The 20,325-nt window shown below is 54.5% G+C and overlaps 1 protein-coding gene, 1 long non-coding RNA gene and 1 other non-coding gene across 4 annotated transcripts; 2 read left to right on the plus strand and 1 right to left on the minus strand.

Annotated features, from left to right (window-relative positions):
• The first annotated feature begins 2,434 nt into the window (after positions 1–2,434).
• LOC119469039 lies at positions 2,435–2,625 on the plus strand. Its single transcript, XR_005197860.1, has one exon. It is a non-coding gene; the product is annotated as a U2 spliceosomal RNA (small nuclear RNA).
• Positions 2,626–4,714: 2,089 nt separating this feature from the next.
• Positions 4,715–8,279, plus strand: LOC108293919. Its single transcript, XR_001820841.2, has 2 exons — positions 4,715–4,816; positions 6,902–8,279. It is a non-coding gene; the product is annotated as an uncharacterized LOC108293919 (long non-coding RNA).
• FBRS (fibrosin) lies at positions 7,120–19,799 on the minus strand. 2 transcript variants are annotated; one of them, XM_017515574.1, is made up of 18 exons: positions 17,955–19,799; positions 17,491–17,670; positions 16,725–16,760; positions 16,607–16,636; positions 15,451–15,499; positions 15,060–15,360; positions 13,402–13,703; positions 12,998–13,203; positions 12,839–12,883; positions 12,513–12,608; positions 12,208–12,276; positions 11,379–11,408; positions 10,925–10,996; positions 10,482–10,599; positions 10,297–10,377; positions 9,271–9,354; positions 8,947–9,154; positions 7,120–8,857 (listed from the first exon to the last, which is right to left on the minus strand). In XM_017515574.1, exons 1-18 carry the CDS (start codon positions 18,408–18,410, stop codon positions 8,275–8,277), a joined length of 2,946 nt encoding a protein of 981 aa, XP_017371063.1. In that variant the 5' UTR covers positions 18,411–19,799; the 3' UTR covers positions 7,120–8,274. The 2 variants fall into 2 exon arrangements, with proteins under 2 accessions (XP_017371063.1, XP_017371064.1); XM_017515575.2 differs by lacking the exon at positions 16,725–16,760.
• Positions 19,800–20,325: the final 526 nt, after the last annotated feature.

Raw genomic sequence — 20,325 nt, forward strand, 5'->3', positions numbered from 1 at the left:
AACTCATGAAATGCATAAATATATACACCTACTCTGTACCCAGGAAAATTTAAAATGAAAAAAAAATTTTTTTAAGTAAGTCTTGGTGCTAAAAACAAACAAAAAGCACAATGATGCAGTATGTCAATGGAACACAGGAGCCAACTGAAAACTGGAAAAACTTGAGCATAGTAAAGAAAGTACCTGAGGTAGGCAGCTGGCTGGAGCCCAGGAGTTCTCAACCAGCCTGGGCAACACAGGGAAACCTTTTCTTCACAAAAAATACAAAAAATCTGGTCAGACGTGGTGGCTCAAGCCTGTAATCCCAGCACTTTGGGAGGCTGAGGTGGGTAGATCACCTGAAATCGGGAGTTTGATCTCCTGATCAAACATGGCCAGCCTGGCCCACATGTTGAAACCCTGTCTTTACTAAAAATACAAAAATTAGCAGGGCATGGTGGCATATGTCTGTAGTCCCAGCTACTCAGGAGGCTGAGGCAGGAGAATCGATTGAATTTAGTAGGCAGAGATTGCAGTGAGCAGAGATCACACCACTGAACTTCAGCCTGGGTGACAGAGTGAGACTCTGTCTCAAAAAAAAAAAAAAAAAATTAGCCAGGTATGGTGGCAGGCACCTGTAATCCCAACCACTTGGTAGTCTGAGGCAGGAGAATCATTCGAACCCGGGAGGCAAAGGTTGCAGTGAGACGAGATCTCGCCATTTCACTCCAGCCTGAGTAACAAGAGTGAAACTCCATCTCAAAAAAAAAAAAAGACCAGGTATGGTGGCTCACTGCTGTAATCCCAGCACTTTGGGAGGCCGAGGTGAGTGGCTCACCTGAGGTCAGGAGTTTGACCAGCCTGGCCAACATGGTGAAACCCCATCTCCACTAAAAAAACAAAAATTAGCTGGGTGTGGTGGTGGGTGCCTGTAATCCCAGCTACTTGGGAAGCTGAGGCAGGAGAACTGCTTGAACCCAGGAGGCAGAGGTTGCAGTGAGCTAAGATCGCACCACTGCACTCCAGCCTGGGAAACAAGAGCAAAACTCCATCTCAAAAAACAACAAAATTAGCCGGGCATGGTGGTAATCACTTGTGGTTACAGCTACTTGGGGGCGCTGAGGCAAGAGGATGGCTTGAGCCCAGGGGGTCAAGGCTGCAGTGAACTAAGCATGGGCCACTGTATGCCAGCCTGGGCAACAGAGTGAGGCTCTGCCTCTGTTAAAAAATAATAATGGCTGGGCGTGGTGGCTCATGCCTGTAATCCAAGCACTTTGGAGGCCAAGGCAGGCGGGTCACCTGAGGTCGGGAGTTCAAGACCAGCCTGACCAATATGGAAAAACCCCATCTTTATAAAAAGAAAAAAGTAATTTAGATTTTTTGACAAATTTAAAAAAATAATAAAATAATAAATAATAAATTAGGCCAGGCACAGTGGCTCATGCCTGTAATCCCAGCGCTTTGGAAGCCTGAGGCAGGTGGATCACTTGAGCTCCAGAGTTTGAGACCAGCCTGGGCAATATAGTGAAACCCTGTCTCTACCAAAAATACACAAAATTAGCTGGGCATGGTGGCATGGGCCTGTGTTCCCAGCTTCTCTGGAGTCTGAAGGTGAGGTATCACTTGAGCACAAGAGTTTCAGACCAGCCTGGGCAACATAGAGAGACTCTATCTCTACAAAAAAAAAAATAAAATTTTTTTAATTAGCATGGTGTGGTGGCACATGTCTGTGGTCCCAGCTACTTGGGGGCTGAGGTGGCAGAACTGTTTGAGCCCAGGAGATAGAGGCTGCAGTGCACCGTAGTCACACCACTGCACTCCAGCCTGGGTGACTCTCAAAAAATAAAAAATAAATAGATAAATAAAGTAGTACTAGATTATAACCTAAAGTCCATTAGTATGAACTCATACTAATAGAAATATATGATCAAATAAATTCAATATCCAACAAGTTGAATAAATGAATGGGAGAAAGCTAGGCATGGTGGCTCACACCTGTAATCCTAGCACTTTGATGGTGTTGAGGCATGTGGATTGCCTGAGCTCAGGAGTTTGAGACTAGCCTGGGGAACACAGTGAAACTTCGACTCTACTAAAAATACAAAAAATTAGCTGGGGCCTGGCAGCGTGAGCCTATAATCCCAGCTGCTTGGGAAGCTGAGACAGGAGAATCGCTTGAACCCAGGAGGCAGAGATTGCAGTAAGCTGAGATCACACCATTGCACTCCAGGCTGGGCGACAGAGCTAGACTCCGTCTCAGAATAAATAAATAAATGGGAGAGAAGAGACTAATCTCCTATATGGAAGAATTCCAAATAACCTACACAGAGACTCTGCCTTTGAAGAGGTGGAACATAATTCCTTTAGCATGCACTGTGCATAGTGACTTCCTTCCAAAGAGTACGGTACAAAAGATGGGGCAAAAAGAATGACTTTGTAAAAAGAATGACTTTGTATCGCTTCACAGCCTATTGGCTAAGATCAAGTGTAGTATCTGTTCTTATCAGTTTAATATCTGATTAAAAAAAAAAAAAGAATGACTTTGTAGCCAGGTACAGTGGCTCACTCCTGTAATCCCAGTGCTTTGGAAAGCTGAAGTGAGAGGATTGCTTGAGGCCAGGAGTTCCAGACTACCCTGGACAACATAGGGAGAGCCTGTCTTTACAAAAAATAAAACATCAGTCAGGTGTGGCGGCATATGCCTCTAGTCCAAGCTACTTGGGAGGCTGAGGCAGGAGGATCACTTGAGCACAGGAGGTTGAGGCTGCAGTGAGCTGTGATTGTGCTGCTGAACTCCAGCTTGGGGAACAGATCTCGTCTTGAAAATAAATAAATGAAAAGGATTAAAGGTTTTTAAAAATGATGTAATGACTTAGCAGTGGACTCTGACTTCACTTGGGTGATGAAGGGTAACAGTGGCAGGAGGCGGCCAGCTTGAGAACTGGAACCTTGATGTGATGTGATGTAATGTGATGAAAAGGGTACTTGATCTCTGCTTAATTCTAGTCTAAATCTGAAAACAACAACATACACATCCAAGTTAAGGCAGTCTATCCCAATACTAGGTATATACCCAAAGGAATAAAAATTATTCTATTACTAATTTTTTTTTTTGAGAGTTTCACTCTGTTCGCCAGACTAGAGTGCGGTGGTGCGATCTGGGCTGACTGCAACCTCCGCCCCTCAGGTTCAAGCGATTCTCCTGCCTTAGCCTCCCAAGTAGCTGGGATTACAGATGCGCGCTACCACACCTGGCTAATTTTCGTATTTTTAGTAGAGACAGGTTTTCACCATGTTGGCCAGGATGGTCTCGATCTCCTGACCTCAGGTGATCTGCCCACTTTGGCCTCCCAAAGTGCTGGGATTACAGGCATGAGACACCACGCCTGGCCCTTGGAATTCTTTCTCATTAGCTTCTGTAATCGTCCTCTCTCACAGTCTAATGTAAAGCTCCAGGAAGGCTGGGGTTTGTTTTGTGTACCCCTGTATCCCCAGCCACTAAGTGCAGTGCCTGGCACCATAGATGAAGTCAACAGTGGTTGAAAGAATCAAAGGCAGCTCAAGGCATTAAGTGAGGGAAGAGGGAGGTTTCTGACTTGAGTGCTGGTGACACAGAGATGGAAACCGTGGGGGGAAGGGGGGCATCAGATCTCAAAGACTACTCAATTTGGGATATCTGAGGTGCTTGGAAGAGATCTATGAGAGGTGGGATAGGAATGTCTAGAAAATATTTGTGCCAGGCGTGGTGGCTCACGCCTGTAATTCCAGCATTTTGGGAGGCTGAGGCAGGCGGATCACCTGAGATCAGGAGTCCAAGGCCAGCCTGGCCAACATGGTGAAACCCTATCTCTACTAGAATACAAAAAATTAGCCAGGTGTGGTGGCGCACGCCTGTAATCCCAGCTAGTAGAGCTGCTAAGGTGGGAGAATCGCTAGAACCCAGGAGGCAGAGGTTGCGGTGAGCCAAGATTGCTCCATTGCACTCCAGCCTGGGCAACAAAAGCAAGACTTCGTCTCCAAAACAGAAACAAACAACAACAACAAAAAGAAAATATTTAACTGTGCTGGGTGCCGTGGCTCACCCCTGTAATCCCAGCATTTTGGGAGGCTGAGGCAGGAGGATCACCCGAGGTCAGGCATTCAAGACCAGGCTGGCCAACATTTAGTGAGACCCCAGTCTCTACTAGAAACACAAAAAATTAGCCGGGCATGGTGATGCATGCCTGTATTCCCAGCTATTTGGGAGACTGAGACAGGAGAATCTGTTGAACCTGGGAAGCGGAGGTTGCAGTGACCTGAGATTGCATCATTGCACTCCAGCCCAGGCAACAGAGTGAGACTCCGTCTTCAAAAAAAAAAAAAAAAAAGAGGCCGGGCATGGTGGTTTATGCCTGTAATCCCAGCACAAGGCGGGTGGATCACCAGGTCAAGAGATCGAGGCCATCTCGGCTAACATGGTGAAACTCTGTTTTTACTAAAATACAAAATTAGCCGAGCATGGTGGCTGGTGCTTGTAGTCCCAGCTACTCGGGAGGCTGAAGCAGAATTGCTTGAACCTGGGAGGTGGAGGCTGCAGTGACATGAGATCGCACAATTGCACTCCACCCTAGGCAACAGAGCAAGACTCCATCTCAAAAAAAAAAGAAAGAAAAAGAAAGGGAAGAAAGGAAGGGAGGGAAGGAAGGAAGGAAAAAAATATTTCACTGAGTTTCACTCTCATATGCCTATAGGGGCCAGAGATGTGGCTTGAATAGTGCTGGTCTACTCCAAGACAACAGAGTGGAGGGATGGTGGCAATCTGGTGAGATTATGCCCCACCTCAAAGGAAAACCATGGGGTAAGCAGGTCTAGTGACCATACATTTTTTGATTTTCCAGAGAAGCTGAAAAGAAGAATTTCCACATGAAATCTTTTCTGCAAGCCAACTTTCATCTTCTGGTCACCTGTTTCTGACTTTGTTGGAGCAATCCAGGCTCGAGCCTTCCCCACATGTCTTGGGTATGTGTGGTGGTGGCAGGGAACGTTGGCTGCATTTTTCCTAAGGCAACAGGTACACTTATGAGCCAGGCACAGTGGCTCACGCCTATAATCTGAGTGCTTGGGAGGTTGAGGCAGGAGGATTGCTTGGGGCCAGGAGTTCGAGACCAGCCTGGGCAACAGAGCAAGAAACCTGTCTCTACAAAAATTTAAAACTAGCCAAGTGTGGTGACACAGGCTTATAGTTCCAGCTACCCTGGAGACTGAGGCAGGAGGATCACTTGGGAACAGGAGTTCGAGGCTGAAGCGATCTGTGATCCTACCACTGCATTCTAGCCTGGGCATCAGAACGAAACTGCCTCAAAAGTAAAACAAGGCTGGGTGCAGTGGCTGATACCTGTAATCCCAGGACTTTGGGAGGGTGAGGGAGTAGATGGCTTGAGTCCAGGAGTTTTGAGACCAGCCTGGGCAACATGGCAAAATCCCATTTCTACAAAAAACACAAAAATTAGCCGGGTGTGGTGCATGCCTATAGTCCCAGCTACTCAGGAGGTTGAGACAGGAGGACTGCTTGAGCTCAGGAGGCAGGGGTTGCAGTGAATTGAAATCACACTACTGCACTCTAGTCTGGGTGACACAGTGAGACCCCATCTCAAAAAAGAAAAAAAGCAGGCATACTTAGAATAAGGCCATCCAATTAATTCTATAGGGGCTCAGGTTGGGGCCAGCCCTAGCAGCCCAGCTTAGTAGTGACTTGTTTTGTTTTGTTTTGTTTTTTTACATAGACTCTTGCTCTGTCGCCCAGGCTGGAGTGCAGTGGTGTGATCTCGGTTCACTGCAACCTCCACCTCCTGGGTTCAAGTGCTTCTCCTGCCTCAGTCTCCTGAGTAGCTGGGACTACAGGCACCCACCACCACAGCTAGCTAATTTTTGTATTTTTAGATAAGGGGTTTCACCACGTTGGCCAGGCTGGTCTCGGTCTCCTGACGTCATGCTCCACCCACCCTGGCCTCCCAAAGTGCTGGGATTGCAGGCATGAGCCACGCCTGGTGTGACCTGCTTTTTAATGATTACATCAAAGAATAATGCTAAGTGTAAAAAGAAAGTTGCAAAACAGTACACTTCAGAGGATCCCATTTTTTTGAAATACTTTAAAGAGATATGGGTATATGTCTCATTCTATTATGCTTCATTTTATTAAGCTTCAAACAAGAGAGTGTGCTTTTTTTTTGGATAGAGTTTCGTTCCTTCACCCAGGCTGGAGTGCAGTGGGGCAATCTCAGCTCACTGCAACTGCCGCCTCCTGGTTTCAAGCAATTCTCCTGCCTCAGCCTCCAGAGTAGCTGAGATTACAGGCACCCCCCATTATGCCCAGATAATTTTTGTATTTTTAGTAGAGACAGGGTTTCACCATGTTGGCCAGGCTGGTCTCGAACTCCTGACCTCAGGTGATCCACCTGCCTCGGCCTCCCAAAGTGCTGGGATTATAGACTTGAGCTACTGCACCAGGCTGGAACTGTTGTTTGTATCACCAGAAAATGAAAAAATTCATGTGCCTCGCTTTGTTGCAGTGGCCTGTAGTAAAAAAATAACTGGAGGAATTTCTCCAACAATGAATAGCAGTTATCCTCAAGAGGCGGGATGATGGGGCACTTTCCCTCCATGCTCTGTGTTTGAATGATTTTATAATGACTACGTATTACTTAACAGAAACCAAAAAAAAATTTAAATTATAGATCTTTTTTAACATACTCTGCCTGTGCAGACATGTGTGGTATATGCATAGAAAGGACCTGAAGAATACGCACTGAATGATTGACAGCAGTTACCTTGGGGAAGGGGATGGTGCTTGGGAAGGTTGGCAGGTGAAGGAGAAATTTAATGTTTTGCTCAGTGTCTTGCTAGGTTGCTTGAATCTTACACAATATGTATTCCTGGGTTATAGAAAAATAATGTGAAAAACTTCAGTGCTCAACCCTCAAACTCATTCCTCCAGAAGTAGCAGACCAACTTGCCCAGGTTGGTGGGAGAAAGGAAAACCTTGGCCAGATATGGACAGCACTGTCCTCATCCCTCCCTTACCCCAGAACCCACCCAACCCACCCTGGTCCACCCCACCCTGGTCCACCCCACCCCGCACACACTCAAAGAAGAGCCTGGGGCCTCATTGTAACACTCATTTTTATATAAATATCCGCAAGTCATGTTACAGAATAAGCCCCACCGGGGAAAAAAGTCAACGTTATGTATTTGTTAGATTGACCCCTGCCTTCTAGGTTGGGCCCCAGCCTGGAGGCGCCTGCTGCTTTGGGAAGGCTGGGGCTGCTGCCGTGAGGCTGCCGAAGAAGCTGCCTGTGTCGCCCACCCCTGGGCCGACCCCCTTCTTTGGTGTGTGGTACATGGTGACCTTCTCTGGCCACCCTAAGCCTGGGGCAGGGTTTTGGAGAACAGGGTTCAGGGAAGCAGGGCCCAGGAGTCCTGGGGGCACTTGGAAATGGGGTGAGGGGGACTGAGCCATTAAGAAGTGGTGGAGTCTGAAACTTAAGAGGCTGAGCCTTTGGGGGTGGGGGCAGAGTGAATGGGAACAGTAGGGGGGCCCAGGGCTGTCAACCAAGCAAGAAACTTCTGCCCTCCCTACAGCGCAGGTCCCTAGGTCCTGCCCCATGTTGGTCATCTCCTGCTGGCCCCACCTTTCCAGGGAGAAGCCAGCCTGACCCCTCCCGGCACTTCTGCCTGCAGTCCCCCCTCCCCCACAGAGAGGCCAGAGGATAGGAACACAGCACCAGTCTGAGGATTTAATTAACCAGGAAGGGGACTGTTGGGAGGGGCACCCCTGTAAAAATGTACAAAAGGTCTGGGGGCTATGTGAAAGGGGTGATAAATATGTACATGGAACCCCCCTTCCTTGAGCCCCTCCTCCCCGAGCCCTCGGAGAGCATGAGGACTTGGGTATAGGTGAAGGGGAGGGGGCACTTTGGCCTCTGGCTTAGTGAGCCCTTGGGGAGGCAGGCCCAGGGCCTAGAGGCCCTTAGAGGGGCAAAGGTGCACCTCATGAGGCCTCATGGCCCCTGAGATGAGCCACACTCCCATGCACATGCCCCCTCCCTCTCTAGAGGCTGTGACCTCTGCTCTCCCGGTGACCTCACACTCCACGTGATGCTTGGTCTCGTGGGGGTTGAGGCTTCTGTTCCCAGGTTCCATGACCTCAGAGGTGGCTGGTGAGGTTATGACCTTTGCCCTCCAGCCCTGGCTTAAAACCTCAGCCCTAGGACCTGGTTGAAGGGGAGATGGAGCTTTGCCCCAGCCCCTCCCCTCCCCTCACCTGTCAGCCCGAGCTGGGCCAGGGCCCCTAGGTGGGGAACTGGGCCGGGGGGCGGGCACAAGTGGAGGTGGTGCCCCCAAAAGGGCTCCCGGTGGGGTCTTGCTGAGAAGGTGAGGGGTTCCTGGGGCTGCAGCAGGTGGTGGTGGAGGAGCCAAGCGGCTGTAGAGCAAGGGGTGAGCAGGTTCCAGACCATAGAGGCGGGCAGCAGCCACGGCCCCGGGTCCAGTCAGCTCCTCACCCGCCTCATAGAACCGGGGTGGCCTTGCCAGGCGTGGCGGTGCAGCCAACCAGGTTGGCTCCAAGAAGCCAGTACAGCGCTCTGATGGGCTAGGGCCCAGAAACGGGGGTGGCCGGGGCCTCTCAAACAGTAGGTGAAGGCCCTGGGGCCCAGTGGCTGCAGCGGCGGCAGCGGCGGCGGCGGCAGCAGCAGCGGCGGCAGCAGCGGCAGCAGCAGCCTCCTCCTTCCGCTCTTCCTTTACCCGCACGGATTCCTTGGCTGGCCGGGGCCCCTCCTCGCCAGCCCGGGCCTTGGGAGTAGCAGGAGAAACTCGGAGCTGGGGCCGTGAGAAGGGGAGGTCCCTGGAGGGCAGGTGTGGGGAGAAAATGAAATTCTCCAGGGGCAACAGGGGCTGAGGGTGGGGCAGGGGTGGGGTAGGTGGGAGGCGCACCTGTCCTTCTCCTCCTTGGTGAGGGAGGGCTCCCTCCGCTCCACAGACCGCTCCTTGTCTGAGCCTGGAGTCCGGGCGGCCTCAGGGGGCCGGACCCAGGCAGGAAAGGCCAGAGTACTGCGGTGCAGGCGGCCCCATGGGTCCGGAGGGGAGGCGAAGGCTGGTGGGGCCCCTGGGCTTTCTTTCTGGGCAAAGACGGCGCCGGAGTCTGGGCAGAGGGTGAAGCAGAGAGAGTGACAGGGGCCAGAAGTGGGCGGCCCTGTTCAGGCCTCCTGCCAGGTCATCCACAGCCGCAGCCCCCCACCCCACCATGCCCGCACTCACTGAATGTGGGGCTGCCCAGGCCTCCAAAGGCCCCGTTGGAGAGGGCAGCCAAGGAGGCGAAGCTTGTGGGACGCCCAAAGGGATCTGTGGGAGGAAAGGGGGTTGGTCAGAGGACTAGGCAGCCAGTGTTGAGAGCACATACGAGGCCTGGCCAGGCAGAGGCAGAACTGGCGCCCGGAGCCCTCAGCTGCCTGCTTTCAACAGCTGTGTACTGAGCACTTCCTTGGGCCAGGAAGGTGTTGAGCTTTGACAAGAACCTTGTCAGTTAACCTCACAAAAAGCCCAAGAGATGGTTAGGATCATGCCCACTTGAAGATGATGAAACAGGCTCAGAGAGGTGAAATGACTTGCCAGTGGTCATCTAGCCAGGGAGTGGTACCAACCCAGGGCCTCCATGACACTATGTCACGCTCTTATCCCCCACTGTCCCACACCAGCCGGCTGGACCCATCACAGCAGATCTCTGCTCCGTAGCAAGCCACTCGCCTGAAGATCTGGTTGGCTTCCTCCCACCTGACATGCAGGGCCCTTCCCGACCTGACCCTAACTTCATGCATGCGTCACACAGCCAGAGAGAACAACTAACCTATCCCGCCACTGGAACACCACCATATCCCCAGCCAGGAACACCATTCTCCAAGCCACCAGGCTCAACTCCTTCTTGTCCACCCAAACCCAGGTGAAACCTCCCCAAGATGCCTGCCAAGATCCTAGGAGTCAGTGGCCATGCTCTCCCCTAGGCTGGCCCCGTCCCCCCACCTTCCACTCCCAGGTGGCATACTGCCCCTGCCACTGGCCACTTGGAGACAGGGCTGCAGCTGGCAGAGACTGAAGTTGCCCTGCCCTTCCCTACTCATTTTACAGATGAGGAAATCAAGGCTCAGAGGGGGTAGAATAACCTGCCCAAGGTCACTAAGCAAGTGGAACCAGGTCTATCCTGCATTCCAGCTGCCTGCTGGGTCTGATTTCCATCTCCTGGAAGTGAGGGACAAAGCCTGGGTTGCCCAACATGCCCTTGGCTCTTACCAATGTGGGTGCTGGGGCTCAGGAAGGGTCCGTGGGCCCCGGGAGCTGCCGTGAAAGGGTTGGCTGCAGCGTGGACGGCACCTGGGGCAGAGAGGTGGGAGATTCTGATGAGGCTGATTGGGCACGAGCTGGGCCTCAGGCTATAGATAGGGAATCTCAGGCCCAAGGGGGCTGGCCAGACTCACCAGTCGCAGTGAAGAGGGAGGCCGGGTGGGAGAGCTCCTGCCCAGGGGGCAGGGCCCCATAGGGCCCCGGAAGGCAGGGCAGGAGGTCATTCCGAAAGTCAAGCTTGTGGGAGTCACCCTGCGTGGGACACAGGGAGAGGGGCAGGACATGAGGAGTTGGTCTGGTCCTCCTCTTGCTTTCTCACCCCTGGTTCTCCTCCAAAGGCTCACTGGCACCCAGATGGGGCTTGGATGCCTATCTTCTGCCTCTCTCGGTGCCTTTTCTGAGCAGCCCCCTAATGAGCCAGAGAACTAAGGTGCCAGCCATAGGACTTTGGCAGTGACGGGGGACAAGAGAGAATGTTTCTGGCCGAGATTCTGCTGAGCTCTGTCGAGGGCTGATGCCCAGAACTCAGACCTCCCGACTCTGAGACCCACTCTCCCCAGCCCTCCGGCCCCAGTACCTTCATTTTCTCCTGGTGTCTCAGGATCATGTAAGCCACACGCACGTGCATGGCACACCACTTCCCTGGTTTCTGCCGCCCCAGAAGGATGACCAAAGGGAAAGGGAAGGAAAGAACGTTCACTCATCATCCACTCCAGGCCTGGCTCTGGGCCCAGCCTCGCCACAAAACATCCCTAACTCATCATCCCTACAACCGAGGGATGACTAGGTTCATTTTACAGCCTAGGAAACTGAGGCTCAGAGAGATCAACTGCCTTGCCCAAGGTCCCATGGCCAGTTCCATCTGAGCCCAGGTCTGTGACTTGAAAGCCCTCACTATCTGCTGTTCCACACCCGGCTGCCTCCAGGTTTTGGGCTTCTCACTGGTTCCCAAGCAAGACCCCCCCACCTTAGCCAAATACCCTAACGTCAGCCCCCAGCTTCATGCAGCCTGAGGTCCTCACACAACTCACCCTCAAAGGTGGCCGGAAATGATCGGGGATCTGGGGATGGCAAAGGAGAGATGGGAGGCGACTCAGACCGGAGTCCTGGGCCAGGTGCCTCCATCTCCACAGCATCCACTTACCCACCCACATGCCTGAGACTCTGCAACTCCCTCAAACCCTTCCTGCTCAGGCCCAAGCTCCTTTCCTCATCTCTCCCACTCTGGGCATCTCTCCTCCAGCACAAGGTTTCTGAACCAGGCCCCAGGGAGGTGCCCTGCTGGGAGGCTGCGAGTGGTGAAGGGGCAGGCAGGACAGATTTCTCAGAAAAGCTATCCTATTACCAGCTTTAGACTATCTTGGTCTGTTTAAGGTTTCTTTAAGAAAAATGCCTTTGAAGGAAGTTGGAAAACTTCTGGCCTAGTCTCCCCAGTAGGAAATTGGTCCTTGGTTTCACAGTGCTCCCGTAGCCCTGGGGTCTAAGCTGCTACAAGTGCTAAGGGGAGGGAGGCTCTGTCTCTCCTCACTTCACCAAGGGGCAGCTTTTATCTTCTGTTTTCCTAATAGGGCTTCCTGATACGACATCATTTGGAAATAAAGTGTTTTGTGACTTAAAAAGTTTGAAAACCCCTATAAAACCACTGTCCTAATCATCTTATTCCTGGGACAAGCTCATGAAACTCTCATTCCTCATGCCGGGGAAAGTGGGTTATTTACAGAAATTCCCTCTCGTTAGACACCCAGAACACCAGATTGTGTATTAAAGGAAGTTTTACTTCAGTAGTTCACTCTCAAGTCAGTTCTGCTCTCCCCACAACACACCTTCCAGCTTCCCCAGGACCTGCCCTGGCCCCCTCACCTGTGTCCCCTTCTGGGGGAGCCCGCTTGGCACCGGCCCCAGTCGTGGTGGCAGCTCAGGGTTCGTGCTCTGGGAAAGGGGAGTGGAGGGATCAGACAGGAGAGCTGGCACCGAGCACAAAGGGGTCCAGAACCAAGCTGGGACATGGAGCAGGGAGGGAGCGTAGCTTTGGAGAAACCTGGGTGCAGCAGGGCAGGGCGAGAGGATGGGCATGGCTTTGGGGAATGGGAGGAGGGTGTGTGGACCCAGCGTGTCTGGGTTTGTCAACGTGGGAGGCAGTGGTAGTGTCTGGATTGGGAGCTCACCTTGGGCTGGAAGGCCCCCTGCAGGGAGCCAAAGGAGACGGCCGGTGGGAGGCCTGGAGGCAGCCCGGGCACTGCGGGAGGGAAGGCCGCATACGGCTGCGGAGAGAAGGGGACTAGTCCAGGCGGGGGTGGAGGTGCAGCCCAAGTTGTCTCCCTCCAGTCCATGTCTCCCTCCAGTCCACGGGGCTCCACCCTAAGCCCCCCAGGGAGCTGTCCCAGGTTCAAGGCTCTTGCTTTTGTGCTGAAGACTGAACCCCAGCAGTCAGGGACACACATGGACACGTCCACGCCCACACCACACACCCCACACACACACGCACACTCACATTATGTCGGAAAAGGCCTTCCATCTTTCCTGGATATTTCTCAAACTAGGGAAGAGAAGGGAAGAATAAGCTGCCAGCCAGAGACCTGGGCCTTCCCCTGGAAGCCATGCCCTCCCCTGAGGCCTCCGAGCCTCATCACCGGCCCAATGAGGAGCTCACCATGTGGGGGCCATGGGGTGGCAGCAGGCCCGGGGGATAAGGGGTGAAGTGCTGGTGGGTGTGCTGGTGGGTGTGCTGGTGCTGGTGGTTGTGCTGGTGGAACTGGAAGGCCAGGGGCCGGGCCGAGCCCCCTGCCCCCACCACCTCAGGGCCACCCTGGGCATTCAGGTAGCGAGAGTTCAGGTCCTGGCCGATCAGGTCCTGCTCTGTGGGAGGGGAGGGGAGAAGGCTTTAATGCTGTCGCCACATCAGCCTCCTTGGGCCCAGGTGACTGCCTTCCCTCTGGCCTCGAGCCACTCCCTCCTCAAGCCCTGCTGTCTGCTGAGGCCCAGGAGCCCCAAAGCCAACTGGGCCCGAGCCCAGGGCCATGGCCCCCCACCCCCCGGCCAGGACCCCAAACTCACCAGAAAGGGCGTTAGCGGCTGAGGCCCCAGGGTGCCCTGGCACCTGCAGCAGGGGTGGGGGTGGGGGCAGGGTGGGGCCAGGGGAGAACAAGGAGGGGTGGTGGGGTGGTGGGGGGGGCCGCAGCCCGGGAGGGGGAAAGCTGTGGGTGGACAAAGGCAGGGGCAGTGAGGGCGTCGGGGGCCGGTGGGTGAGCTGCGCGGACGAGGAGGAGGCAGATGAGGAAGAGGAGGACGAAGAGGATGATGAGGGGGGAGGCTGAGCCACGGGAGGGGCCGGGGCCTTGGGGGGCGGCCGTGAAGAGCTGGGGAGAGAAGTGGGGAGATGAGTGAGGGGTTGGGAGGTGCCAGCTCTGACAGGAGGGGGTCAGATGCCTGGGTGATACCATGACCCTGGTTCTCCAACATGGGAAGTGGCAGAACCGGCCCCAGAAATCCCCCCGCCAGGGAACCCGTCCTCAGACTGAGGTACCTCCCACACCCAGCAACCCCCACTTCTCCCTGTCTAGGTCTCTGCGTCCACACAGCTGCCTCTGCCATCTCTGGCCGGATGACTTTCCCTTTCTGACTCAACCATAGCACAGAACAGATCATTCATGTTTGATGCTTAATTAGAACAAGCCACCTGGGGTCCCACCCTACAACAGTGGAAGCAGCACCACACTGGCCTGGCCTGGGAGTCAGGAGACCTGAATTCTAAGCCCATCTTGCCATGAATGCCCTGGGTGACCTTGAGCAAGTCACTGCCCCTCTCTGAGCCTTAGTTTTCTCAATAATAATAACAACAATGACAATGATGGTGACAAAAGTAATAGTGAGAGCATCAATAATAAGTGTCAACAGTTCTTACCCTGCGGTGAGCACCTGCTTTAAAAGCTAATCCAAGTCTCCAACATTCCATGCCACCTTCCCCACTGCTGCCCAGGAGAGTATCTGAACTGTACTACTGCCTTCTTTTGAGAACTCAACTCAGTTACTTTCTTTTTTTTACTTGGCCTCCCCCTAAGCAATCACGTGTGAAATCAAGGGGCTGAGGCATGCTATTCAGCTTTCTAAAGCTCACAAAAGCTAACTCATGACTATTTTTTAAAGTTTACTCATATAAAACCTGAAATCATCCCATATACCACTAATACTGAATGTACACACTTTGGGAAACACTGCATTCACTCATAGCTATTCCTTACAACAACTTTAGAATGAAAGTACTATGATTATTCCATTTGGCAAAAAGAGGAGATCGAGGCTCAGAGGGGTTAAGTAACTTGTCAAAAATCACACAGCCAGAAATGTCAGAGCAAGAATTTGAATCTGGGTCTGACACCAAAGCCAGCACTCTTAACCATCATGTCAGCATTTCCCAAAGTATGTTCAAAGAACGTTATTCTGAGCAGATATGCCTGAGAAAACCTTTTCACCAGCAAATACAACTGGGAAACAGCACGACCTGGATTCCCCTGCATGGGAATGTATAATGGACTCAAATAAGTCCTGCAGTCATCTCTTTCCATTCGTTTAAGTTTCTCAAAGTTTTCAGCCTCAGAATCCTTTTTCAAGTCACACCCTACAGGTACCATTCTGTGTCCCCACCACAGAAAGCAAGGGTTGGCACCAAATTGACTAGGCCCTTCTGGACCGCATCAAACCCTCAGACCACTCACCTGCCAGTGCTGAGGTCCAGGCTGCTGCCATAGGGAGAAGTGCGGAGGCCGAAGGGCGAGACCCGAAGCTGCAGCTGGGGCTGGGGTGGGGGTGGCAGACTGGGAGTGGCCGGCAGGGGTGCAGGGGGTGAGACAGGAGGCCGAGGGACTGGTGGAGGCGGTGGTTCCTTTGGGGGGAAAGGCACTAGCAGCGGGTCGGGCCCCGGGGGCTGTTCTTGGCTCCGCTCCAGGCCCGACACTTTAGGGACCACGGAGAGTTTTGCTTCACAGTTCCCATTGAAGGCGCCGTGGGGGCCCGAGGCTGTAGGATAGGATGGCAGACACGCTCAGTTGAGGCTCATGCTTATCCCACTTCCCTCCCGTGCCTCCAGCCCCATCCCTTGGGACCAACCTTTGCTGGTTGAGACAGTAAAGGATGGGTCGAGGTCATCATCGGAGACCTGGGGAAGAAGCGCAAGCGATAGGGTTAGGCTGTGGGCAGGCCAGGCCTCCACCCAGGAAGGCCAAATAGCCTCTGGAGGCTGCCAGGAACTGGTGGTAGTCTGTTCCTTCAGTTTAGCTGAGATCCATCAAAGACTGGGCTCTAGAGGGGGCTAAGCCTGGAGAAAGAGCAGAGTGGAGCAGCTGCGCCCAAGAATCTGACAGGCCAGGAGGACTGAATGGAGGCAGTGCAAAGAAGCAGGCAAACCAAACTGAAACGCCAAAGGTCACTAGCTGCTGGCCCACAGGCCTCCCTGGCTTACAGATGTATTTGGTCCACAAGTATTAGTAAAAGTTTTAAACCAACTGCATATATTTAAGAATCTGGAGATTCCGCATTAAAACCCAGGCTTGCAGATTCCCTCAAGAATGGGCCCTCTGTTCTTGTGGCAACAATCAGCCCCAACTAGCAAGATGGAGATAGATAGATGAACGAGATGGACAAGAACCCTCTGGTTCACCACAGTCCTGTTTAGCCAACTTTTGAAACAAAAGCAAGACACACATGGGTTACACACATGGGTTTGTTACTTACATGGCCCACTGAGTAGAGCATTACCTTCTAGGACACATTATCACACAACAAGCAAATTGCCCCTAAGGATAAACTCAAATACATCTTTCTGGGCTGAGTCCCTACACTGATTACGATGGTTTAGTGTTCTCACTACTCTATCTGTGGTCTCCGGTCAGACTTGAATCTATGAGATCTTCATTCTAACAGCAGGGCTGATGGCCGGCAGAAGGCCCATTTCAGTGCCACCACAGCCACTCTGGGTTTCTGTGAAGAACCAGCAGTAGCCTGAAAGCTTTGGAAAGGATGGTACACACCAAGGCATGGACCTTCCATTCCTCGGTCAGCTAGCCCTAGTCGTCAAAAAAAAAAAAAAAAAAAAGCCATTTACCTTCCCAATCCACCCACCTTCCTCCCAAAAACCTAATGCAGACTCAACCTAAACCATGTTTCCTACTCAAGGGAAGGCTGTCTGCTGCACGTAGAAGACCTTAATGCTGCAGTCCCTTTTACAAGCAGGGACACTGCCCACCCAAGTTCTAGCCCCACTCACCCTCTCGTCCAGATCACTTTCCGCGTCACACTGGGGAGAAGGAAAGACAGAGGCGTCACGAGAGGGAAGAGACCCGGGGTGAAGAGGGGAGAGGCCAGGACAGGTGGATGGCACTTACTATGTATCCAGCTTCCAGAGAGTGACGGGAGGACGCCTGAGGAAGACCAGAGTCCAGGGGTGAGGGAGGCAGCTGCTGAGGCGGCTGGGAAAGTCGCAGCTCCCAGCAGGGCACTCATGGCCTCCAGGATCTACTCTCAGCCTGTCCTTCCAGCTGCCTCTCCCGCCACTGCCCACCCATGTCCCAGTGCTCTCGCCATTTCCTAAATACACCAGATCCTCAAGTCTTCATGCTCTTGCCCAAAACAACTTTTCCCCCGTGTCTTTTCTTAGCAAATTTCTGACTATACTTCAGGACCTGACTAAGACATCCTAGGGGGCTTTCCCCAACCACAACTCTCCTCCCATCCCCCAGGCAGCATGACGGCTTCCTCATGTGGGTTTCTGTAGCATCTCTCCCCATCTTTGCCTTCTGTAGCTTCTCAAGTTAAGGTCTAGGTGTTTGCTATTTCTTTCTTGCTGGCCTGCCACCACCTTGAGGAAGGGCAGGGACCACAGTTAATTTATGACCAAACTAGGTCCCTTTGACGTCTCTCTGAATTATTGAAACACTTGAAGTAGACACAAAACCAAGCAAAAGTAGGTACACCTGACTGTAGACAGGTCTTTGTCAGACCCAGATGAGGGTGACGGCTCAAATTTGCCCGCTTGCCTCTTTGCCCTTAAGAGACTGGGGTCACTGTTTACAAGGAGTAGTGGGATTACTAATGAAAAACATGGCAGTGGGAAACACATCCTGCCTAAAGAGTTTTAAAGGACAAACTCACCTCTTTTCTTCTCCGCTTATTGGGCCATTTTCGGGCCCGATCCCCAGGGGGCCTGCCTGGCTCCCGATCAGAACTGTCCCCTGGCTCCCCGGTGGCCCCACTGGAACCTCCCCTCTTCCGCTTCCCAGAATGCTTCAGCCGATGTTCCAGTCGCTCTGGGGGCTGAAGAGATGCATCCTTCTGTGGAGGAGGAGGTGGGGCTGAGATGGATGGAAAGGGGCAATCTCCCAACTCCGCTAGGAGTGACCAGGCTGCCCAAGTGCCCTTTGGGCCGGGAAACCGGGTCCCTGGAGACGAGCTCTACCACCTCCCACCCCAGGGCGGGGCAGAGGCCTGGCCAGAGGAGCCGGTTGCTCTGGTTTGGGGTGCCAGCATTCCCCCTCAACTCCACCCACTCCGGGCACTGCACCCTCCTCGCTGCCCCTCGGAAACCCCCAAAGTCCCCCATCCCCATTAAGCCCCACCTGCAAGGCCTCGAGGCTGGCGAAGCTGGCGATAGCGAAGCCATCGATCAAGTCCTCCTCCTCCTCTTCCTCCTCCTCAGGCTCCTCCTCGGCTTCCCCGTCGTCTGCGCCCCCCTCCTCCTCCTCCTCCTCTTCCTCCCCGCGGCTGCCCGAGCCCGCAGGCCGCTTCCGAGCTCGAGGTCGCGGGGGTCGAGGTCTGGGACGGGGCCGCCGGCGTCTCGGGCCCCCGGGCCGCTCTCCAGACGAAGCTGACGACCAAGGCCTGGCGGGCGGCGGCGGCGACGACGAGGACGAGGAGCCGCGCGGGGCGGCCAACAGGGCCCGGGGCGCGTCGCCGCCTGGACCTCGGCGGCGCCGCTGCTCCCGGTCTCGGTCTCGGCGCGAGCAACGCCGCCGCCGCCGCTCCCCCTCAGTTGCCCAGCCCGGGCCCGGGGCCGCGGCCGCTGCCGTCTCCATGGCGACCGCCCTCAGCGCTGCATCCGGAGGCGGCGGGGCCCGAAGCGGCCTGTCCGCAGGCCGGGGGTCGCAGGCGCGACGCTGGCGCCTGCACAGGGACGAAAGGGCCACGGCTTCCCCTTTAAAGCCGGATCTGCTGGCCCCAAGCTTGCCCCAAGGCCACGGCCCGGGGAGCCGGCGCCGCCCCCGGGGCGACAAGCCCGAGGGCCCCCCCCTGCGGGCTCGGCGGGGCCGCGACGGCGAAAACGGGGCAGCCGTCCCTTTAAGGCGAGGCCCCAAGTTGTCCAGCCCCTGGCACCTTTAAGACGACCCGACAGTGTCCGGCGGTCTAGTGCGGTGGCCGCCCCCTGCCAGGGGTCGAGGCAAGTCTCCCCGAAGAGGAGGAAGGGCCACCCCTTTAAAAGGGGCCGAAAGCTCGCCCCGAATCGCAGACCTCTCCTTTAAAAGTCTCAAAGTCCTCCGGCTCAAAGAGGCCACCCCTTTAAGGAGTCCAGGGTCCTTCAAACAGCACACCGTCCCTTTAAAGGCTCGGAGTTAGTTTCTAGTCCGCCACAAGAGGCCACTTCCCCTTTAAGCTGTATTTAAAGGACTTCTTGCGTTTGGAGGAGGAGAAGGTAAAGAAAATCCCCACTCGTCCCAGTTCTCCCAACAGCACAGTGCTCTATTTGTCAGCGTCTGTTCGGCGGCTTCCCCTTTAAGGCTGGCGTTCGAGTCCGCCGAGTTCAGTGGCCACCCCTTTAAGGAGATTTAAAGGGACCTCCTCCGGGCCCAGCTCCTCCAGCCTCCGCCTCCGGTTGCCATGAAAGGCGCGAGGAGGGGCGGGGCCGCGGGGGCCAGCCCTCCAAGGCCCCGGATGTGAGGCAACGGTGACGGGTACAGCTTCTCTGTCCGCCGACATAAAAGTCTCTTCCTCCTTTCCTCAGTCTCTGTCCGACTTGGGCCTTAGGGGGTCCAGAACGGCCGATGGGCAGCGGGGAAGCTCGAACGCAAACTCCTGTTGTCTCCGTTGGAGTCTTGGGGGCGCTTCACCGCCAGGACTTCCCTGCCCCTCCTCCCTCTTCCTCCTCAGCCTACGCCTCCTTCCTCTCTCGGCCTCCTCCCACCCTCCACGGGCGCAGTCGGTGATAGGCTGAGAGGGCTACGCCAAGGTGAGGGGCGGAGCCAAGCCCGAGGGAGTGGGTGTATATAACCGCCCTCAAATCTTGGATTGGGTTACGTCAGATTGGCCCCGCCCTTCCTCCCGTCTTGTGACTCGACTGGTTAGAAGTAGGTGTTTGGGGTGGTCCCCGCAGGGCCCCGCCTCTTCCTGCTGTTCGCTTATTGGTCCGTCTCCTGATGGCGTCGAGGGGAGGGGCGGAGACGCGGAGCCAAGGCGTTGGAGGCAGTTGGCCGCCGGGAGGCGCGCGGCTGCGCGAGAGGTACGTTCCTGAGCTAGTTGAGTCGTCGCCGCCTTTCCGCCCTTCAGCGCGGCCCACAGACCGTCTGGTGTCTCGCGCACGCGCGTGGCGCGGTCACCGTCCGTCTGGCGGCTCCCGGGTTGCTCCGCGGCGTGGGGTGGCCGAAGCGGCCGCGTGCTGTTCCAGCGACAGTCGCACGGACTGGCAGCCGCGTCCGGCTACCCTTCCAGGTGCGGCTGCTGGCAGCGGTCCCCGAGCGCTAGCAATTCGAAGATGCCTTGCACTTTTGAACCGAGCGCTTTTCCGCGTTAGTGACTTCGTTTGGTAATAATTCCACGAAGGTGATGCTGCCGACTCCATTTTACGGGGATGGACGGGAATGCGTGCACAGACAGACTGGCGGTCTCCTAGCCATGTCTGTGTTCCAGCCACTGACTGCCCTGTGATGCCTCTGAGTTATGAAAGATGCACCCCAGGGCTCAGTGTGACTGGCTTTAAAAAAAAAAAAAGCCATTTCT

The sequence above is a fragment of the Cebus imitator genome, unplaced genomic scaffold (genome assembly GCF_001604975.1).
Source record: "Cebus imitator isolate Cc_AM_T3 unplaced genomic scaffold, Cebus_imitator-1.0 Scaffold552, whole genome shotgun sequence".
NCBI lineage: Eukaryota > Metazoa > Chordata > Mammalia > Primates > Cebidae > Cebus > Cebus imitator.